The 24,022-nt window shown below is 38.7% G+C and overlaps 1 protein-coding gene across 2 annotated transcripts in view; it reads right to left on the reverse strand.

Annotated features, from left to right (window-relative positions):
• Prkg1 (protein kinase cGMP-dependent 1) overlaps positions 1-24,022 on the reverse strand; it is a 1,194,975-nt gene that overhangs the window by 399,348 nt on the left and 771,605 nt on the right. For both annotated transcript variants that reach the window (XM_031390083.1, XM_031390082.1), the window contains exon 4: positions 13,701-13,806. In XM_031390083.1, the coding sequence (XP_031245943.1) occupies positions 13,701-13,806 (106 nt within the window). The remainder of the gene's footprint in view (positions 1-13,700; positions 13,807-24,022) is intronic.

Here is a 24,022-nt window from a genome sequence, read left to right on the forward strand (position 1 = left end):
GAAGAATGGAATTATAACATTTGCAATAAAACGGATTAAACTGGAAATCATTATGCTAAGTGAGTAAGCCAGACTCAGACAAATATTTCATTTCATGTTTTCTTGCCAAAGCAGACTCTAGATTAAAATTTTACATAAAAAATTAGTTATCATATGTACAGGAAAGGGAAAAAAACAGCTATGAGAGAGGAAGGAGAGACCTAAAAAGGGCATAAGAGCAAGTAATTGTGTGTGTGCACGTATGTGTTCATGTGTATGCATGTGAGTGTGCTTGCATGTGCATACTTAAGTGTATATGTGTATATGTGCATACATGCATTTGCATAGCTGTGCATATGAATATACTATATAAGTTCATATTTGTGGGCATATGTGTATATATGATAATATGTGTATGTATATATGTGTATATACATATGTGTGCATGTGTGTATGTGCATATTTGTGTTTATTATGAACATGCGTGTAAGGGTGTGCTGATGTGTTTATATCTGTTATGTGTATGTGATGAAAGAAATGGAGCAGACAGAGAGCAGTTGAAGAAGAATGTACGATAGTTATGTCTAAAAATGTCACAACAAAACTATTTACCTGCATGCTAACCAAAATATTACTTAGAAAAAATAGACACAAACTAACATCACCTGACTCAAATGCTATGTCAACAAACCTTTCTACGTAGAGTTTGACAACCTACCCGTCACCTGTGGGACAGCACTTGGGTGTTGTTTTCATGTTTTCACACAATATATCAGAATATACATTGAGATAGCAAGAGCATGAAGGAGTAGGGAAAGAAGATAAACAACACCAAAGACCCAAACCTCGCCCAAGTCTCTGTGCCTGTGACGCCCAAGAACCTCGCCCAAGTCTCTGTGCCTGTGACGCCCAAGAACCTCGCCCAAGTCTCTGTGCCTGTGATACCCAAGTTCAGTTGCAAAAGGAAGATTGCATACAGATTATATTAAATAAACTCAGGCTATTCACACTTGTAGGAATTTTTAAGTGTTTGAATTATAGCTCTTGAATTTTTATTTTTTAGTGCATTATTTATTTATTCCTTTCTCTCTCTCTCTCTCTCTTTCTCTCTCTCTCTATCTATCTATCTCTGTCTTGTGTGTGTGTGTGTTTATATACATGTACACTTTTACTAGCTATGATGTGTGTGTCGATTTCAGAGGACACCACGATGAGGTCAGGCCTCTCCATCTACCACGTGGGACCTGGTGACAGAACGCTGGTCACTTGGCAGTGCAACAAGCACTATTGCCCACTGATCCTGTTCACAGGCCCAAGTCCTTCCTACACTTTTAATAACTCTCCTTTATTGCTTCATTTCTTGGCTGTGTTCATATTGAACTTATCTGTGCATTTAATTTCTTTTTAAAAAATAAAACAAGCAAATCCATCCTCCCAGGCAACTTTTATTTATCTTTGTTTATGCAACAGGCCAGACCTCAAGTATATTTGTGCAAACACAAAATGCAGTATTTATCCATTGGACTACATCCAGTAAATTCTGAGAAAACAGAATTTATTAAAATCCTTAGAAAGTGCTGAATAACTTTACATTCCCTGTATTTATAGCATGGCAGAAGTTGTGTTGCTTAATTGGCATCCTTCTAGGCTTCCGCACAAATATTCTGTTAATGTACATGTAAAAAGTAAATTTTAAATATGATGTAACTAGTGGGATAATCTAGAAGAAATAATTCCTTCCCCTCAAAAGAGAAGGGGAAGGTGGAATGAAGGTCACTGGGAGAACATGAAGGACTGATATGGGGTTTTAAAGTAAATAAATTAATTGAATAAAAAAATAACAATTCCTTCCTCTTATTTTTTAAAAGTTCATTTCATATATGAAGAGATAAATTTACATATATGTGTGTTCATGCATGAGTGTGTGTGTGTGTGTGTGTGTGTGTATGTGCACGCATGCACCTGTGTGTTTATTATAGACACTGATTCCAAAACTCAATACTAGGAACTTTCTTCAATAGTTGAAATGTATCAGTAATGACACTGCCAACATGCTGGGCTTCCTACTACTTCTATTCAGACATTTTTATCAGTTTTATATACAAAACAGTGCTCATCTTAATTCCATTAAAAAAAATGAAATTATAAGTAGTGCACTTGATCTTCCTCTGACATAGCTCCCTTCCAGGAAGTCAGCTTCATATAATTTACAGAATAAGGCATTTGAGACTGGATCTCATTTTAATCAAGTTGTGTGGTGCCTGAGGAATTACTACTGCCATGACTCCAACTATGTCCTAAGCAAAGTGGACAGACCAGACCAGCACCCTCAAATGGTTTGGTCAAAATGTCATGATGTGTAGAAGGGACAGGTGAGCCCACATTGTCCTGATCTCCTTCCCTCACTGCTGAGTGCAGTATTCACAACTCAGCACAGAGTTCTGTGAAGGAGCAGCAGGCCTGCCGCTCCTCTGGAGCTCCTCTAGTGCATGTGGTCCCCTGCTCCCACCACTGAGGCAGAGAGCAAGACTGCCAAACTCAGAGAGCCTCAACCCACAGAAAAAGAACAGGATCTTAAACACTGCTTTGGGAATTCACCTCAGAGAAACCAGAGTACTAAATCACGTTGATTCTATTTCAAGCAAAACCAAATCAAACCACAAACTGCAGTGCTTGCCCCACATGTTCAATGCCTAATTGTGCTTCTAATAAAGACTCCCTAATCCCGGGCAGTGGTAGTGCATGCCTTCAATTCCAGCACTTGGGAGACAGAGGCAAGTGGATTTCTGAGTTCGAGGCCAGCCTCGTCTAAAGAGTTTAGAGTTCCAGGGCTACATAGAGAAACCCTGTCTCGAAAAAAACCTTAAAGACTCCCTGATCCAAGACAGTTAAGATTTACCAGCTAGGGTGCTTTCCTGTCTAATGAATCTTATATTCACTTTCTCCCTCAGCAGCCTCTTCTCACCCACTCCTGAGTCTCTCCCAGATTTCTCAACAACACCAAGGATTAAGGATTCTGTATAACCTTGCCTTTTTAATTGGCCCCCATAACCTGTTGTTTCTTTCTAAATATATTCATACAGAAGAGATTTTGTTATACAAACGCACTCAGGGCCAGCCTCTTTTTCCTTTGTGTGTAAAAATGCTTCACAAAATAGGAGCACAGAGAAGCACTTCACGAATGATCTAGAAACGAGGCAAGTCCCACCACAAAAGCAACTAAGACTCAAAACAATAGCAAGATGGGAGAATAGTAAATTGCTTTATCACACAGATGTAGCTTCTTAAATCCCAGAGCATTGAGCCAGTATCCTTAAGGATACACTGAGAAATTGGCTTACAGTTTCTAGAGAGACTCAGCTCTGTAAAGCCAGGTGGGCCAATGGATTATGTTCCTCCTCTGGGGCCCTGCCTTTCTCTGGGCTAAATAGGATCTCCTCAACAATGACATATAACCACAAAAAGATAAATCATAATTGTTAATTATTTGGGGGGAGTTATAAAAATATGTAGAGGTGGCAATATCTATACATAATATGGGTTGATGAACATTCTGAAAAATCAACATGTAATTATGCAAATATCGGAGGTCACACTGCCTCTCTTTTTTTATAAGGCATCACTATTGAGACATTTGTGCCAATGGTGGATGACAACATGAAATTAATGGCCACTTTTCTATTTATCTGCTGCTCGTGGCATGCTTAATGAGAATAGATCTGAAATGACAAAACAGTCTTCAGGCAGCCATGCTTGAAAATGCAGGGTGGCTGTATCTCTTTATTTATTCTTCACTTCCTTTCCCTTCAAATTAGAACCATGCCAGTTTTGTCAAGCTTAATTCTAAGGAAGGTTCTGTGTCTTCAAGTAAAGCTTCATTAAGGCTCAAAGCTTAAACGCTTAGCAGGCCTGCCACGTAGTCCTTAAAAGTAAAGAAGACTAGAATTCCTAAAGCTGCTTTCATATACACTACAGTTTAATAGATATTTTTTTATTTTTGCAAATTATTAAGAAGTCTAGAGGACAGGATTTCATGATTTTGATTGTCCAGAATGTGATCTCTCCAAGATACAGTTGTCCCTTCAATTTGCATCAAGCAGTAGAATCCTGGTTTCTTCTGAAGTGTATAAAAGATATTCCATAAGTGCCTTCAAAGATCTATAAGGTCCACCCTAAGCTAGAAGAGAACTCGGCGTAAGCTTCAGGAACTTATCATTAGGAGAGTGCAACTAGGCACAAAAGGAAGACACTGGCCCCAAAGCGTTAGTCTCTTAACATCAACTTTAGAAATCCTAACACCTGCCTAGTTAGCTTCAGGGTATGGACTACAAACTATAGGCGATTTCTCCATCCAGCTTATGTGGGTCTAAGACACCGCTGTGTTAAATATCAATTTAAGCAATTGTGCTCATGCTGATGTTGAGCATTCATTTCTGAAAACATATTCTGGGAGCATAAGGGTACAAGAAGGAAAATAATGCTGATATTCAACAGAAAAGCACTGCTACAGGAAAAAAAAAAAAAAAGGAGAGTGGAAACTAAGGGGTTGCAAAGACCAGGTCAGGATGCGGTGGAAATCTCAGGCAGAATCTATGTCAACTTGCAAGAAGAGATACAGAATATGGGAAGTGATAACATTCAACATAGAGCCTGGTTAGTCTCATCTGTAAAATGAAAACAGCCACGCTTATTTTACAGAATTCTGTTGGGAGTTAAGTAAACTAATACATGTGAAGTACTTTGGACATTGCTCCTCATATACTGAATAAATACTTACTATTGTTTTATTTACCCTAATTCTGATCCCTCATTGTGTGAAGTTTTTTACCACTAAGTCTAACTCTGCTAAAATTACAAACCTATGATTGGTAAAACCACGATTTAAACCCAGGCATCCTTCCTATCGGTAAGTCAAAAGAATATTAAAATACATCATGTTATGTCTCACGTTGTGATTCCCTAGGCAGCATAATTTAACTCAGAATAACTTGTTTAAAAAGTGAACTTTCAAGCTGGGCGTGGTGGGTCATGTCTTTAATCTCAGCACTGGGGAGCTAAGGCAGGCGGATCAATCTAAAGATCATTCTAAACTCAAGGCCAGCCTGGTCTATGTAGTGAGTTCCGGGAGAGTTGGGGCTACATAGAGACCTTGCTTCAAGGAACAGAGAGAGAGAGAGAGAGAGAGAGAGAGAGAGAGAGAGAGAGAGAGAGAGAGAGAGAGAGAGAGAGAGAGAGAGAGAGAGAGAGAGAGAGAGAGAGAAACAAACTTTATCCGAGCATTTCTATAATCCTATCGTTCCTTCCCTCCCTCCCTCTTTTCCTCCCTCCTTCCCTCTCTCGGGATGCTGAGGCAGAAGGATTTTGAGTTAGAGGTCAGGTAGGGATATACAGTGAGTTCTAGGGCAATGTAGAATATATACTGAGACAGTGTCAAACAAAAGAGTATAATAAAAATATGCACATTTCCTTAACCTAACCTCACACCTGTCACTTAACATTGATATACGTAGGCAACTGTGTACAGTTATTTTCTGTTTTCATGGGGGGTTATGACAGCTTTAACAAGACTCTTAAAGAATATTCTACAAGGATTGTGTAACAGTGGAGCATATGCTTAGTCAATCAAAACTGGAGAGAATTTTACTCTGGAGGTTTCGAACAAAAGATACTTGGCATTCTGGGACAGCTAAATTTCAGACTTTCTTCTAGGTGACTTTGAGCAACTGTCATAGTCACAGGCTCAGTTCTCCCGTCAGTAAAATGAGTAATAGCCTATTACTGTCTTATCCTTGGCTATACCTGTCTTATCCTTGGCTGTACCTGTTCGAATATGATACAAAGTAAAGGTATTGGAAACAAAGTGAGTAGCACACATCTTAATTCTAGAACTCAAGAGGTGCATCTCTGTGAACTCAAGGCCAAACCTGGTCTACACAGTAAGTTCTAGCCAGGGCTACATAGTAATATCCTGTCTCAATAGACAGACAGACAGACCAATGGATGGATGGATGGATGGATGGATGGATGGTGGATTGGTGAATGGATAAATGGATGAGTGGATAGGTGGGTAGATGGGTGTTTGGGTAAGTGGGTGGCTGTGTTAGATGGATTGATGGATGAATAAACGGATGGATGAATGAGAAGGTAACCTGTAAAACTGTTGATAAGAAAATATGACTTTAGCTTTTAAAATTAGATATGAGGAAAAACTTGTGATGAGTTTCAAACTTTATCCTGTAAAAGTGAATGGAGAGACAGAAGGAATATAAAACCTACATAAAACTAAATGGTAAAAGTTTTCTCTCTGAAGACAGAAAACACCATTAATCCATCACTGTTTAATTTCCTATAGTGAGAAGATTTCATCAGAAAGTAAACTAAACTTGAGAGCAGATACGATGAAATGCCCAGGTGACTGTGAATTCACCAATGCACATTCTTGTCTAAGCTGTTTCTTTAGGTAAGCCAGTTTTGGCTCAAGATTCTATCAGCTCATTTACAAAGTGTACAGAAAGATTAAATCATACTGTAATTTTTTCTTAACTCAAAGCCATTTAGTTCTTATTAGTCAGTCAGATCACAGGAGTAAAATTGTATCTTCTGCCAGTGACAGGCATGACAGAAGCTAGGAGGTGACAAAGCACAGCAGTTACAGAGAGGTTTAGAGAGCTTTGGGCTTAGCTACAGACTACAGGAAGAAAGTCTCAAAATGCTCTTTTATTCCTCTTCATGAATATTATGATATGCCGGGAAATCTCAATAACACTATTGTACATGGTGCCTAGAGATAATAAGCCTTTTCCCATGCATAGATAAATAGCACATATATTAAATGTATATGCAAGCATTATTGTTGCACAGAATGAGTGGGAAGAACAAAGTAGCCTTGAGGTTCATTTCTTTGTGATGAAGTTAAGGAAGAGGGAAACTTTACAGATGTTTTATTAGTGAGGAAAACTACAGAAGGCAGAAGTCCTGTTTAGCACTAAGGGCTTACCAAGGCTATCTCTCATTCTCTTGACAGCTTGCATGCAATACTGTAAAGTCTCTCATACTTGACCATTAGCTCTGGTTATAAGCTATCTCTCAGGATCCAGGGGTTCCTGGAGAACACTAAACCATAAGTATCCTAGTCATAAATTTCAAACACCCCCACAATGTTCTTAATGTTTATAAAGTGAACAAAAATCCCGAAACTTACCTATATCCTGCAAAGGTTCCAGACTACAACACCCTCTGTTTAGTTAACATAACATGTGAACCTTGATAGCTAATAATATTCATTTTACATGTCCTATGGAGGCATAAAGAAGTATCTATTTGTCCCAGATAGGACACTCACAATCCAAAGTATTCCATTCCATTCCGTTCCAATCCAAAGTATGGTGAAGCAGTGAGTTTAATGGGGTTGCATACAGAGTAATGGGTGGCTCACCACCAGACAAGGCCCCTCCCTTAAATTGGCATCTGGGTTTGCAAGTGCACCATCAAAGAAACTCCAGACCCACCCACTTCCTCATCCAACTTATTCTATTGGCGCCTGAAACAACAACAACTAGACCAAGATGGGCCAATGGCTATAACTCAGATAATCATCTGGTGACCTTCTCTCCTCCTTCCAGGATAACTTCATGATTTTGCTAAAGATTTGGCTATCACTGCATTCGCCTGTTTTATTTGAGTTAGGATTTTGTGGTCTTCCTTTCTTCCTTTTTCTTTTTCCTTTTTGGATTTCTGAGGCAGAGTCTCACCCTGTAGACCTGGTTGGCATCAAACTCATGACTATCTTCCTTTTTCTGCCTCCCAAATTCTAGAATTCCATAATCTATCACACCTAGCTTATTCTGTTTATATCACTGTCATGCCTGTGGGACAAGCTCTTCTGTAGACCATGCCAGCAACTCTACTTCAGACAGTAGGTGCCCATGCTACATTCAGAGAAGATATCTCCAGCCTAATACCAGAGAAGAGAAATCAGAGAGTTATGACTATGCTGGGGAACTCCAGAGCCAGTTTTCAGCCACAGTAGTTGTATCTGATGTGCTGATTTCCTTGTAGACTACATTGTAAAATTCCTATCAAAGGCAGAGGATGATGTGCATTGAGAGGGAATATAGGAAACAGAGGGCCATGTGACTGAAGCAGTAAGAAAATGAGAAAGGAAAAGAAAGGGAGACTAATGGGGGGAGGAGCAGTTGGGAGTCAGGGTCTTAGAGAAAAGGGTAGACCATAATGACTTTCTTTTCAAGTTATAGAAAATTATGGAAAGGTTATGTATAATTTGATGGTGTGTGCCTATCTTTCATACAAAATTATTCTCTCAAAGGAAAAGAAAAGTTTCAAAGTCTCTCCTATATCTCTGTTTTATCAGTGAAGCAAGTAACATAACCCATGGTCTACTAACATCATAATCATCACTATCATAAACTGTGGTCCACCACCATCATTGTCCATCATCATAATCGCCATCATTATTGTCATTGTTATCATCATCAACAAGAACAACAAGTATGGTACATATCCACATCATCACCATAAACCATGGCTCATCACCACCACCACAACCACTACCTCCACCACCAAATCATCATCATCATCATCATCATCATCATCATCATCATCATCATCATCATCATCATCATCATCATGTTATCATGACCATCAAAAACTGTGGTTCACCACCATCATCAAACCACCATACTTGTAGCCAAAAGAAATTTTTGGTTCATATCAGCAGATACCACTGGTCACAGAGTTATATCCTAATGTTCCAAGAGTAGCACCAGAGATATGCTCAGAGAGAAACAGTATAAATTAACTATGGCAGCCATTTGGTTCATTTTCCAGAAGTCATAGCAAATGACAAAAATAGTGTTTGACTGACAGCCATCCTGCCATGCTTCCTAACACTAACCCTTGAGCTATTTTTACTCCTTATTAGTTTCTTTATTTGACTTATTTTGTGTTATGTTTGCATAGTAACATCTGTGTTTACATCAGGGAATGTGTAACATAGGCAGACTAGAAATAACTAAATAAAGATCCAGAATCACAGTTTGGTGTGGCATTTTACAGCAAAGAGGGGACCAAGCTGTATTAATGACAGTTACAAAATGGGCAAATACACCGATATCAAAATAAAACCGAATTTTAACAAAAAGAAAGAAAAAAACATTGTCTACTAGTAGAACTACTAGCCATTTCCATGTATGTGCCTAGTGTGGAGTAAAGTTATCAAAGATAATTCTATATCTGTGATAAAGATTCTACAAGGCTAATATTGATAGCTAGAGGGTTGCAGAATAGGAAGAGAAAAATTACCTCATGCTCTCTCGACTCCCTTAGTAGCCGTTCGATGCCTACCTCTAGCTACATCTGACCTGACATCACTATGAGTATCTGGTAGAAATTTGAAGGATGTACTAACTTAATACAGTACCAGCTTCCAGCAACCCAGAAACTAAGGATGTAATCAGATGCCGTCTGAAATGTGTAGCAGAGATTCCCTTGTATTGCTGCAACCCACCTGCCTGGTGTTTCTATCAATGTATTTGAAAAGTGCTTTGACTGATGGCTTTCCTGTTTTGCAACTGAAAACCTTGTGACAACTTTTTCTACATTAAACCATGATATTTAGGACAACCTTATTATTGTTTTTTGTTTGCTATTTTGTTTGTTTGTATGTGTTCGTTTGTTTGTTTGTTTTGAGGCAGGTTCTCACTATCTGCCCAGCTCTACCTGAATATTGAGATTAAAGGTGTGTGCCACCTACCAGGCCCAGCCTTGGACAACCTTAACCCATGCTTCTGAGTCATGGTCACTCATATTTGACTCAGAACAAAGTACTTCTTATTCTCCTTGAGGGGAGAGTTGTTTTCTTACTTGTCTAAAAACATATGTGCTTATTTAGAAAAACAGGGATGGTGAATAGCAAAGGGAAAGGACCCTGGCACAGACTGACTTCGTTTCAACTCAGTCATTTCTGATGTTCCTCTTTTCTAAAGGTGATAGAATGTAAAATGAGATTCTCACTGAGAATTATCATATTATTATATAATATTAGTGTATTATCATTTCCTAGAGCTTTCTTCAAGAACTATCACAATTGCTTTGCCTCTTTATCTACAGCAGAAAATTTCAGATCAAAGTTTTTTTTAGCAGACAGAGAAATATAGCCCCTACCAGAGAGCATTAAAGAGAACTTTAAAATATTCGGTCTTTTTATAATACTAATCGAGGTAAGTCTACCTAAATATAAAGTCATAAAGAAAATAATGGATTGACTTGACTATGCAAAACTTTGTTTTATATTATTCACATTAGTGGTAAGTAACTGTGCTTTAAAAATAAGAAATAGGGCAATAAGTGATTTAAATTCATAGCAAAATTTTTAATTGATTTTGAAATTCTGAGTTTTGGCAATATTTTAATCATCTCCCTTGGGTGTTGTTATCTTTCCTCCCTGGCCCCTTCCCCTTCTACTTTGACTTACTTTTATTTTATGTGTATGAATGTTTTTTTACCTGCATGTACATCTGGGCACCACCCAAGTACAGTTCCTGCAGAGGCCAGAAGGGGGCGTCAACTCCCCTGAGACTGGCATCACATATGTTTGTAAGGTACCATATGGGTTTGGGAAATTGAACTTAGGTCTTCTAGAAAAGCATCCAGTGCTTGTAACTTCTGAGCCATTCTCGAGGCCTGTTATGGCATTTTTCTAATGCCTCAAAAAAAACCAAAATCAGTAGTGCAAAGAATAATTATCTTAGTAATGTGTGGGAAGAACGAATGCTCTTCACTATTTGAACTTCATGGACATGTGCCCTGCACCATAGCAAAGGGCTTGCACTCATTAGGAAACTATTCTTGATTTAATGCTAGACTGTCATCATGAGATGTTCAACAATTTTTTGAAAGGTGGGAGCCTGTATTAACATTTGCAATGAACCTTGAAAAGTGTGCAATGGCATGCAAGCTACCTACAAAGCAATATACCTTGTGCCAGAGGAAAATAATAAAATGTCTAAGAAATAGCCCTTGCACTGAAAAGTCTGCAGCCTGGAAGTAGGAATAAGAATGGAAACAGAATTTAAATCAAAGAAAGCGGGCAGTCAAAGGTACAGGAGAGGTGGGACTCCAGAGAGCCAAAGAAGACAGTTTCATGGTGGAGATCCGCATCCGTGGGAGAGCGAGCCTTTCACTGGATTCAAGAGAAGAAAAAAGACTTAACCAATGACAACAAGGAGGGAAGACAGATGAGCATGGGGCTGGAAGCCTAGGACAGGGTCGAGGTCACAGGGAATCATTCGGTGGTGAATCTCAGGAGCCCCCAGCTGAGAAAACTAGCCGACAACTGCTGGAGAACAGCCTAGAACATCCAGCCAATGAGACTATGAGTAATCTAACGACACTAGCTGTGAGCTACCAAAGAGATGGAGCCACTAAATCACAGTCACAGTTTTAGAAGATTGAGGCCCACACAGACAGGCACTGTGCCAACTCTCTAGGCTCTCGGCAGCACTGTGCCATTCAGCATACAGTGCGAGCTTGTTTCCCACAGTGGCCGAATGCAGAGTGACATCAACGTTAGTAGTGTCCACTTCTCTTTTATTCTGTCAATTCTGTTTGCCTTAAGCTAACTACCAACAAAAAAAATCACTTACTCTAGAGAGCTATTAATATTCAGAGAGTCAAAACACATTATAAAACTAAGCTAGCTCTGACTGTGCATGTGTGCGCGCACGCACGCGCGCACACACACACACACACACACACACACACACACAACCCTCCGTCCTCAAAAACAGTGCTAGTAGAAAAGATCTCCTAGAATTGTCTGAAGAGCATTTGATTGCCACTTGGCCCATTCCTTGAGATTACAAAACCATGGAAGCTAAAATCAACATGTTAAGGCTCAAGCTGAGATATTTCAGACAAATGACAAGCTCCAGCCCCCACACAAGCATTTCATTAATTACCAACTGAAATTTTTATTAGAGTACTGTCAGATCAATAGTGTCACACTTTATGACTTAAAATGAATATGTATTCTCTCTCTTCCTCTCTCTTAACACTCACACACACACACACACATACATGTACACACACATGCATGCGCACACAAACAATCACACACATATACAAATACCATTGAACGTGTATGTATACATCCTTCCACATAAACATGGTATCTCAAAAATTTAATTTCCTTTCAAACTATACTGAACTTCAAAAGAAAATTTATTTTTCCACCTCTCCTCATCTAATCACACTGAGGGAAACAGAAAACACCCTGCTGACATTGAGCTATTTTAATATATTATTACTTGATATCAAATTATAATTTTATTGTCCCTTCAGCAGGAATATAACAAAAAGATTTCATGTGGAAATGAAAAATGTATAAAAGATGAGGCAGAAACAAAATTAATTAACAGAAATACCCAAGTAAGGGACATTAAAATTGCATCTTAAGAAACCTCAATAGAGATCTGTTAAGATGTATCACTGAAATAAAATATGAATTTGACTTGTTAGCTCCATTTTCACCACATATTTGCAGAAAGCAAAACCGTAGAACTAAGTTTAATATTCTAGCCCGCAAAAAGGAAACTTCATTATACACTCTGTTTCATATAATCTGTACATTGCTATCCAACAATTGAAACAAAACGTAAAATAACACAAATTACATATGTGTGGGTGTATATGCATGGTGTGTGTGTGGAGATGGGGGGGGGTGTACACACATGCATACCAGCGAGGCAAGAATTTGAGAGGTATGCATGTAAGTGTGCATGTAAGGTGGCCTCTATCCCTCTCCAACTGAGTCTCTTGAAACAGGGGTCTCACTGAACCTGTGGCTCACCATTTTAGACTGGCTGGACAGTCTATCCTACGCCTGTCTGCCTTCTCCCACCATGCTGAGATTGCACTTATGCATGGCCACACCTAGCTCTTCTTGATGACCTCAAGCTTGTGGCACAAGCTTTCTCAACCACTCAGCCATCCCCAGCTTTTTTTGTTGTTTTTTTTTTTTTTTTGGTTTTGTTATAAACAAATTATAAGCAAGACAAAATATGTTTAAGGTCACTAGAATTGTCGATGTCCATTTTAATAATAAAGTTATTCAATAATATATGTTAAAGTTTAATGGCAGTGAATATCTATGAGCTTCTAAGAGAGGAAAAATAGATTTTTCTCTTAAAATCCTCATCCTATACTGGCTTATCATAATAACCTATGAGTAACAAAAGGAACTGGGGATAAATTAATTTGGAAAGTAATCTCAGGATTCCAGGCTAATAGTCTGCGCTGTGGAATTTCTCTTCTTTAGCTCTGTGACCTTCCCTAAGGAAGCCCACAGTTCAGTGAGGTATGGTGGTCTGTTTAGAGGAAGTGAGGTAAGCGCATTAGTTAGAAGAACATGAGAAGGAACTAGACATCCTTTCCTGCTCAAATGAATTCTCCTTCGTGTCTCTGAGAAAACTGTGTGTCTAAGTATTCTTGGTAAAATCTGGATGTCCTGACGTAACCATACATCCTGAGAACAGGCAGCAGAAACATCACAAGGCTGAAGTCTGTGGCTTTTACAAGTCAAAAGGCAATTGAGACTGAGATAAAGGCACAAAAAAAATAAAAAAATAAAAAAATTAAAAAAAGCTGCATCTCAAAGAGGCACCAAAGTCTCCAAAATGGAAGGAAAAAACTAAGTGTCTTACCTTTTTAAAAACTCCATGTACTCCGTGTGCTTGATGAGTCCTGTCCTCATCATTATTGTTTGAAAACATTGTCGATCAATGGCCCAGAGTTTCACATTTACAAGAGCTGGAGAAAGAAAACAAAGCAAGGAGAGGGAAATTAATTAGAGAGTTCCACTTGTGAACAACACCCTGTAAAAGAGATGAGTTATTCATGAGAGGTAAGAAAGTGATTAACCTTTTACGCACATTTAAAGCTAATAGTATTAAGCTGCCCCATTTCATCAAACAGCCAGCTATGCTCAGAGACAAAATGTGGCCCCTGGTTTTTTGCTGTAATATCATTATCTACCAAAAAGTTTCCTATTGCTTTTATGTCCCTGATCATCCGTTCAAAGGCACATATTAAAGATAGTGCAAAAAGGAACTAGTACAGGCCAAATCAAAAAAGAGGCTCCCAAGAAATAATGCTCCCTGATAACAATCCAGAAAATTATTAATGACTCACATAATTATATTTTAATTATAAAAAATACAAATACAATAATTAATTTCTACTTTGGGGGGGATTCCATATAACAGAAATGATAATTATGCAGCAATCTCTACATAATGCTTGTTTAACAAGTTGTAACTTATGCACAAACTATGTAAAACTTTTATTAGGTGTGTTGGTTGAATTTTAATCTCTACTCTTACATCCACTATCTTTGGCAATGTATAATTAAATCTTGAAACTGAATACAACAGAATCATTAAGTGCATGTTTGATAGACAAGTTTAAGAACAAAATGGAAGGGTTTATTGAATGCAATACTGCCAATTATCAAGGTAAACTTATGTTTTAAAAAATATGAGCATATTGGGGGCTAAAGAGCTCAGCAGTTAAGAACACTCACTGCTCTTCCAGAGGAGCCAAGTTTGAGCCTCAGTACCCATATGGTAGCTCATGAGCATCTGGAATCCAGTTCTAGAACATCTATCCTCCTTTGAGGGCCTTCCAGACAATAGGCATAAGTATTGTGTACAGGCTTACATGTACACAATACATTTGTGCACATAAAATAAAAAAGTGATAAAAGAGAAGCATATTAAAGTCTTGGTGATGAATCTGTGTGGTAAGTCCATGAAATGTTTTTTACACTCTTTACCTTAATGGAAATCATTGTCATAATAGAAACTATGTTAAGTTAATACATGTGTTGATGCAATGTGATAAAAAAGAAAAACATCTTCTACATTCTAAGAGGCTGGAACTCATAACCAGATTTAATAACACACCTTGAGGTCACATGTACTGAGTCTGTGTGTTGAACCTACTTTTAAGAGAACAATGTAACAGTCAAACTACTTGCCTTGGTTCCCTCAGTGAGCAACTTTTACAACCTAAGTTAATGGAGAGCTGGAGTCTTAAATGCTGTACTCTTTCCAGGCCTGTGACCCTGAAGAATGCTTGTGTATCATTTACAGAAAACAGCAAATACAGAGGTTAAATGTCATCTTCTAAAATGAGAAGTCACCATAAAGGTTGAATGCAACAAGATTCAAATATCACTTAATTAACAATGCTATTTGTAGTGTTGTTTATTATCTGGTCTGTTGAGAGTGGTTGGAGATAGTGACTTATCCACTGTAAAATAACTCTTTTAAAGGTTTCTGTAACATGTCTCATTCCTTCTAGTTGTGATGGCTTCTATGTTGTTCAATAAATTCAGAGTGAAGCCCTTTGCTGGGTCAGAAACACAATGACAGAAGACACAGACATAAACAGACAGAACACAGACACACATGGACGAAACACAAACTCACGGACGAACTTCAGACAGGTACTAATTGATGCAGACTCATACAATGGACAGATGGAGGAAGGAAGACATAGGGACCATGCTCTAGTTCAAATCTGAACTTGTTCTTGGTTAAATGACTTCAACGGGGTTCCTTTTTATTTCTTTCCTCGGGGTAACACTGGTCTATTATTGGAGTTAATCCCATGCAAGGTCAGATCATACACTATATCTGAAACTATGAAAGAGGCAACAGCAGATGGTAGCAAATGGAACTACTAGATGAACCCACAATACACTTAGTTCAAGTGAACACAGTTAGATGGAACATAGAACCCAAGTTAGGAGTTAGGAGGCGAGGAAATGTCACTGGCATGGTTAGAATGCAGATGTGGTTTGAAGTGATGGGACAGAAGCAACATGAAAGGAATAAGAGAGTAAGAATAAAAGGAATATTATACCCATTTCTGGAATTGTACCTAACTTTCCTCACAAATCTCTTTGAGAATAAGAAACTGGAACATGGTTTCTCCATTGACTAAGTTTGTCAGAGGTGGGGAAAAAAAAACCCAACACATTCAGTATAGCAGAAAAAAAAATGATATTGGAAAGAAGTCATATATATGCATGGCTCCTTTCCAAATAATGTTTCAAAGCAACGCTTCATCAAACAGTCACCACTGTCATCTACCTCTTCTGGTGACTCCAGGCTCCTCTCAGAACAGCTGTTTACCTCACCAAGATCATCAGACTCAATGATATGAAAACAAAGAGGTATGACACCAGAAAAGAGGACCCAAGAATAGGCCTACAAGCAAGACCTTGGGAAATGGTAAAGCTTCAGTCTGAAGAGAGGTGGTGATGTGCACGCAGAGGAAAGAACTTGAACCAAAGTGACTACAGGCACCACACAGCAACTGGCTGAGATTTCTATCCATCTGTGGCACACTGTGAGAGAGAGCTGATACAGGAATTTGGAACACAGGTTTATGAAATAAGAATTCATTTGATGAACAATGAAAAGCTGTTAGAGATCTTTTAAATGCAAAATAAAACAAAGCAAATAACCAAAATTTACCAAGAACATGCCTGTGTATGCCAACATATTATTAAATGTTTATGTATAATAAAAATAAAAAATTCTTAACTCATCCTTTTAGCAGTTATTGGGTATGGCACAAAACATATATACTCACTACCAAAGGAAAAATTAGGTTGCACCAATCAATGTTACTAAGATTTTATGTTTAACATTTTTATTTTTATTTTTATTTTTATTGCACCATGTATTGGTGAGTGTGTTTATGTGTGTGGGTTGTGCATGCTAAGGTCTGAGTGTGGGGTTCAAAAGACAACTTGAAAGAATAAGTTCTTCCCTTCCACCACGTTGGTCCCAGAGATTGAACTTGACTTCTGCTTCATGTAAGATACCCCTACACACTGAGCCACCCTGCCAGCTCCAACATTTTTTAAAAGGATGATCAACTGACACACATACACAGTTTTCAAATGCATATTTATTGATGACTAGAAAAAGACCACCTGAGTGAAGTTCAGAGTATATACATCTTTAAGTCATAGCTCTGTAGGAAGAAAAGGCACAATACTTCCACCCCATGAGAAGCTAGGCATGAGATTTCCTTTATAGAGTTTTAGAGAGACAGCCATAATGTTAGCTGAGAAAAATAATCTAAGAGGGCATATTAGATTAAGTAACTCTTGAGTCAAATGGTCTAAAGACTAGCAGTGGTGCTAATAAATAGTAGTTCAAATAGAATCTATAGGGCATTGTAAGAATATAAATGAAGTATTGGTAAGGAAAATCATTTTGGTAATTCACTGTGTGCAAAGGTTTAGATAAGTATCTAGTGAGGCCACAAGCAGCTCAGGAATCAGGAAAGGAGGTCACACTGGGTGTGGCAGCAATAAAAGTAAGAGCCAAAGCTTGGCAATTTGGGTAGGAGTAGAGTGTGCGTATGTGCCTTTGTGTGTTATCTCTGTAGCTCTCTGTGTGCCATGTGTGCCTGTGTATGAGTGTAGGCGTGTATCTGTGCTCATGGCATATATAACTAAGATTGTCTGTATCTCTTGTATGTATATTTCATCTTTCAAAAAAATAAAACAAAACAAACAAAAAAATTGTGTATGTTCGACCAGAGGCAACTTCCTCCAACCAGTGGAAATGAGCTTTTCATTGATAAACATTAGATATAGTTCTTGATAAATAAAATTTATATACATGAAGTTCACCTAAAAAATAATCCCCATATGAGAATGTAAGCCTGCATATTTCATGTTACAGTTGCCTTTAAACTGAATTTATCATATCTCATTATTCATATTTTAAGATTTATTTATTTATATATATATATGGGTACTCCACTTTCATGTATGTCTGCAGGATAGAAGAGGAAATCAGACAAAATAGAATATCAGATCTCATTATAGATGATTATGAGCCACCATGTGGTAGCTGGGAATTGAACTTAGGACCTCTGGAAGAGCAGCCAGTGTTCTTAACCACTGAGCCATCTCTTCAGTTCCCTCATATGTATTTTTAATGACTTCTGAAAAGAGTTTTCAAAATTCAATGATTTGCTTACTTCAGCTATTAAAATGTCCCTAAGTGAAACTTCATTTCAGATAATATTGCTTCATGATAATGATCATGGGTTGATGAGACAGAAAATTTATCCATGACCTTGAGCAACATGTCAAAGCATTCTTACATTTTAAGCCACTGCATTTTAGTAAAGTTGGCATTTTATAGGTAGGCAAGCATGACTAGTCATTAAGGCATGACCTGGCTTGTCATTAAAAATGTAGTTATTTTAGAGTGTGATTAACATCTTGCTTAAGATGCCTGCAGGGGTGTAAGTCTGTTGCTCCCTTAAAGAGACCATTAAAAATCTTTCATTTATCTTTAAGTTTAAGTGTTTTATTAATCTCTACAGGGAATCATCTCTTTGTGAGAGAAATGTCCGAGATTCTCATGATGACAACTACAGTTAACTATAATAACACAAGCTATTACCATTGCCCTTGGTTGCCTGACACAAACAGAAGATTTCTACTCCTGAAATCACCACATTTAGGACATAGGACTTGGAGAAATAGGGCTAGAAACTACCAACGAGTCTTTCCCTAGACCAGCTCTTGTAGTGCTGGAAAGAGACATGCAAGTTGCCAAGGGAGAAAAACAACCAATTGTCCTATGCAGCTGCAATGCCTACAAACAACAATGACTAAGAAGCAAGATATCCTTAAAGGCATTGTAGTAGTACTTATATCCGGGAGGAAGTGAGCCACAGTCTAATTGGATTTAAGGCCCAGCCAGTAGGAGGAAATTCATGCTTAGTACCATAAATCTAGCTCACTACCAGTGGCTGGTGAGGCAATGGACCCTGAAAGAGGAACTACGACTGCCATTTCCCTAAATCACAGTCATGGTTTGGATGAGAGTCTCCCCCATAGGCTCATATATTTGCATGCTTAAATCCCCTGTTGGTGAACTATTTGAGAAAGACTAGAAGAATTGGAAGTGTGGCCTTGGAGGAAGTGTGTCATTGGGGATGGGCTTTTAGATTTTAAAGCCCACTCAGGACTGGTAGCTCTCTGTCTCTCTGTCTCTCTCTGTCTCTGTCTCTCTCTGTGTCTCTGTCTCTGTCTCTCTCTGTCTCTGTCTCTCTCTGTCTCTGTCTCTCTCTGTCTCTCTCTCTCTCTCTCTCTCTCTCTCTCTCTCTCTGACAGCATCTTATGAATCTCAACTGATGCTCCAGCACTATGTCTGTCTGCTTCCCACCACAGTGAGAATGGACTAGCTCTCTGAAACTGGAAGCGAGCCCACAATTAATAATAATAATTTCTAGCTGCATTCTGAATACTTATACCCACAGATAAGCTTCTTTGTGCACCAGCCAAGTGACCAAAAATCCACAACTGGTCAAAATACAGAGACTGACTAACTTCAGAGTACCCATCCCCAAATTATAGGTGTATAACATAACCCCTATTCCTTGGACTTTGGAAACATCACATAAAGGGGGAGTGGAATGACTTTAAGAGCCAGGCTAAAGGATGCTGGCTGATAGATTTTATTCTCTATATGACACAGGGAATCTGCAGCAGGAAATGTCAACAGTATAGGCACCTAAACAAGACCTGAAAATGGCAACAGGAACTAATATGTCAACACAGCTGGGGGAATTCACCCAAGGCTCCACCAGTAAAGAGTTGCGTGACATTAATAGTTTTTGAGAGGCAGTTTTCTCCAGGGACAAGGCCCCCTGATAGGTTAGCTAATTCCAAGAGATCAATCCGAACTACATAGGAGTAACACCAAATGAACTCAGCAAGTTATATTCACAAATTTGTGAAGTGTGTGTGTGTGTGTGTGTGTGTGTAATAATGATAAGAGGCCATGAATTTGAGAATGGGTTTGAGAGATACACAGGAAGAGCTGAAAGAGGTGAGGATGATGTACATTCCACTGAAGGGAAATACATCAACTCCCATCAGGCTGAGATGCACACAAGTAGAATGGCCATGCTTTCAACAAAGGGAACAACTGGCTGTCACTTAGAGGAAACGAAGAATATTCCAGAGGATGTAGCCATAAAATTGTGCTAGACTAAAATTGCAAATCTGGGTTTAGCTTAACTTCTAGCAAGGAATCTGTCTGCTGTCCAACTCAAACTCTGGAAGAATACAGAGATGGTATCTCTGAATCCAAAGCACTGCCAGACTCAGACTCAAATATTTATTAAGCCTGTATTTTTATCACATATACATACATATATACGTATGTGGCAGACACCAATGGTAAATATGACAGTAAAAGGAACAAAAAATAAAAACAAACAAACAAACAAAAATTCACAGCCCCATCCTCAAGAAACTTAGAATTTATTACACAGGCTCACAAGCTACCATCTGCAGAGAACTTAGCCAGTGGCCTGGTTTCTTGTACTCTACTAGCAAAGAATGGATTTTTACATTTTTACGTAGCTGAAAATTTTTAAATAGAAGCATATTTTATGACACGTGAAAATTACCTGAAATAAATTTCAATGTCCATAAAATTCTTCTTGATATCCAGCCATGCCTGTTCATTTACATATTGTCTCTGGATGAACTGAGTAACTGTGACAGAGACCATATGGATCCCAAAGCCTAAAATATTTCCCAACACGGGCCCTTTTCAGAGAACACCTGCTGATTCCTGTTCCAATAGATAAGAAAAACCAAGAGCAAAGGTAATTTTGTAGGGTTATAAATGCTCAGAAAATGCACCACATTCTACCCAAAAGTTGGATCAGGTGGTAAGAAGGGCTGACTGAAGAGAGATTGAATGGATGCTCAAAGCCATGGTTCTCCATCTAGTGTTATGTGTACTCCCATCTTCATCGTTTGTGCCAAAAAAAAGATGGTAGTGGGAGAAGGGGCCTTTATGTGTTGATTGTGTTTAGATGAGGTTAGAAAGAGAATGCTCAAGAGATGGGGCTAGTGACCTAACAGGAAGGGGTGCAGGCAGACCAGCCTCTGTCTGCACACTCGGACCAAGTGTTTGTGTGAGGAAAGGGTCATCACCAACAGATATCCTGTTCTAGGATTTCAGATCCAGAACAGTAAGATATGTGTGTTTGCACTGTAAGCCAGGCTATAGTATTTGTTCTAACTACCTAAACAACGACAACTGCCGGCATCAATAAACTGCTAAGATGTCCATGAACCTCCAGGAATTTTTTTTTTATTTTTTGTATGCTGGGAAAGATTAAACCTAGGGTCTCACAAATTAGGCATGTACTCTACTGCCGCACATGCTTAATGTCCCCAACAGAATTCAAAGGATTCTTATATGTGAGAAAAGAAAATAACACTTTTATTTTTACTACCGTGTAGTTGAAATGTAGCATTTTTTTTTCCACAATCTTTAAATGTGAGCAACGAACCTCACCATCAGAAATCATGGCTATTTTTATACCACGCTAACATTTGCTATAGAGTTCTTAAATATAACTTTTTACTCACAATGATTTTTACATGATGTGAGTTATTAGGCCTGCATTCTGTCTTATTTTTAGTTAGTTGATATATTACAATTCAGCATTATTTTTCACTAGTTTCAATGCAAATGGATTTATTTTCCAGTGCTCCTTGGTTAATGCTTTTAAACACATTAGAGGGGTCTAGATGCTCCACCCGACTGACAATAGTTCCCTGGTGTCCACACACTACACCTGGGCTGGAGGGGTAGCTGAGTAGTGAAGTCCCTGCTTAGCCAGCCCTGTAAAGCCCTGGATTCAAAGTCTAGAACAGCGGTTGCAACTCCTTGTGGGGATCAAACAACCCTTTCACAAGGGTTGCATATCAGATATCCTGCATATTAGATATTTTCATTGCAATTCATAATAGTAGTAAAACTACAGTTATAAAAAAAAGCAGTAAAAATAAGTTTATCGTTAGGGGTGTCACCACAACATGACAAACAGACAGAGTCTCAGCATCAGGGAGGTTGACAACCACTGCACTAGAACCATGGAGAGAAAGAGAGGCAACAAAAGCAGAACTTCCCGCTCTACGCAAGTCTTTTATGAAAAACATACAATCAGTAGAAATGACAGGCCCTTGACTAGTTTGCAGCCATGGATATTTAAACATCAAAATATCAGCATGCTCCTTCCCCCACCTTCCCCCTGGAGGAAACACACAATCCAGTAACTAAAGAAAGAATCAATGTGAGCTCCACATGAGCCTAGAAGACCTTTCTCTAGAAGTAAGTACTCAGTAGAAATGCTGCAAAATTTTAATAGCCCTCCCATAATCCAGAAAGAGGAGACCAGTCAGGATAGTCGGGGAGGGGAGTCACTTGGAGGAGCCACAAGTGGTCCAGATAGGCTGAATGTTGGGTGAGATAGGAGGTAGGTAGAGGGGTAACTAAGCTGACACAAGAAATCCATAGGGTTAGAGTGAGGTGGCTCTGTCTGACTGCCTGTGGACCTTGGTAGAGATGCACAAGTCAGAGAGGGGGAATTTAAAGTAGCAGTAGCATACCAATGAACTGGAGGACAAGATGGAGGGGAAGATGGGGGAATGGAAGGAAGGAGAAGGAAAAAGGAAAAGAAGGGAGCAGGAAGAGACCAGTTAGCAGCTCTATTAATTACCCTAAAGAATAAAGTGTAGTAGTAGCAATAGAGTTAGAGACGTGAATCAGTTTGAATGGCACGAAAGATCACAGGCAGTTATGTTAGAGGGGAAATTTGACCCTAACACCCTACATATGAATGGGACCGTACTATTAGAAAAGAACAAATGTTGTATTCATATTATTCAAAAGTGCACACGATGCTGATAGGAGCCTAGTATAGCTGTCACCTGAGAAGCGGTGCCAGCACCTGACCCATACAGATGCAGATACTCACAGCCAACCATCAGATGGATCCCATGGACCCCAATGGAAGAGTTAGTTAGGGGAAGGAAGGAAGGAAGGAGCTAAAGAGGGCTGCAATCCCATAGGAAGAACAACAATACCAACTAACCAGACACACACACCCCCAGAGCTCCTAGGGACTAACCCACCAACCAAAGAGTATACATTGAGGGTCCATGGCTCCAAATATATATGTAGCAGAAAATTGCCTTATCTGGCACCAATGGGAGGGGAGGCCCTTGGTCCTGTATGGAGGCTCAATGCCCCAGTGTAGGGGGACGCTAGAGTGGTGAGGCAGGAGTGGGTGGGTAAGTGGGGGAACACCCTCAAAGAGGCAAAAGGAGGGGGGATGGGATGGGAGGGTTGGGGAGGAGAGACTGGGAAGGGAGACAACATTTGAAATGTAAATAAATAAAATAATCAATAAAAAAGTGCAAGTGAGGATATACTTGCAAATAACTGCTTTATATTTCAGGGCAAAAATCATGTACAATTTAAAGTCATAGGTAAGTAACTTGTAATAACCAAAATGGGCTTTAAATTATTTTACTTCTACATTATAAATGTAAAATATATCCTCAGAGCTTTCTGATAGATTTCTCTGAAGGTCTTCAAAATTATTCTTGCTATAATAAAGCGTCAAATTATCTTAACACTATTTTTGGTGAGTTTTGGGTCCAAATGATATTTGCACCCAAGAATTAAAATGTACCCAGTTGCTGTGAGCCCTAATACAAATGTTTCAATAAAAAAATGATTTCAGATATCCCAAAGAGGTGGCAATGAAGTTTCAGAAAGATTATCAAGTATCTGTCAAGTAAATGCTATGTTTGAAGACAAGTTTGCCTTTTCTGTAAGTCGAGAATACAGATAGCCATGAAGGAAGAAAAAATACTCAACAGCAGTATTAGAAATGAGAATTAAACCTACCAAGAGAGAGCAGTTAATAAGCACTGTGGTAGCTATCAATAATGAAAGATAGAAGAAGTTAGACTCCAGAGAAACAAATAACCCTATTAAAAAAATGGGATACAAAGCTAAACAAAGAATTCTCAACTGACAAATACCAAATGCCTGAGAAGCACCTAAAGAAATGTTCAACATCCTTAGTCATCAGGGAAATGCAAATC

The sequence above is a fragment of the Mastomys coucha genome, unplaced genomic scaffold, assembly GCF_008632895.1.
Source record: "Mastomys coucha isolate ucsf_1 unplaced genomic scaffold, UCSF_Mcou_1 pScaffold21, whole genome shotgun sequence".
NCBI lineage: Eukaryota > Metazoa > Chordata > Mammalia > Rodentia > Muridae > Mastomys > Mastomys coucha.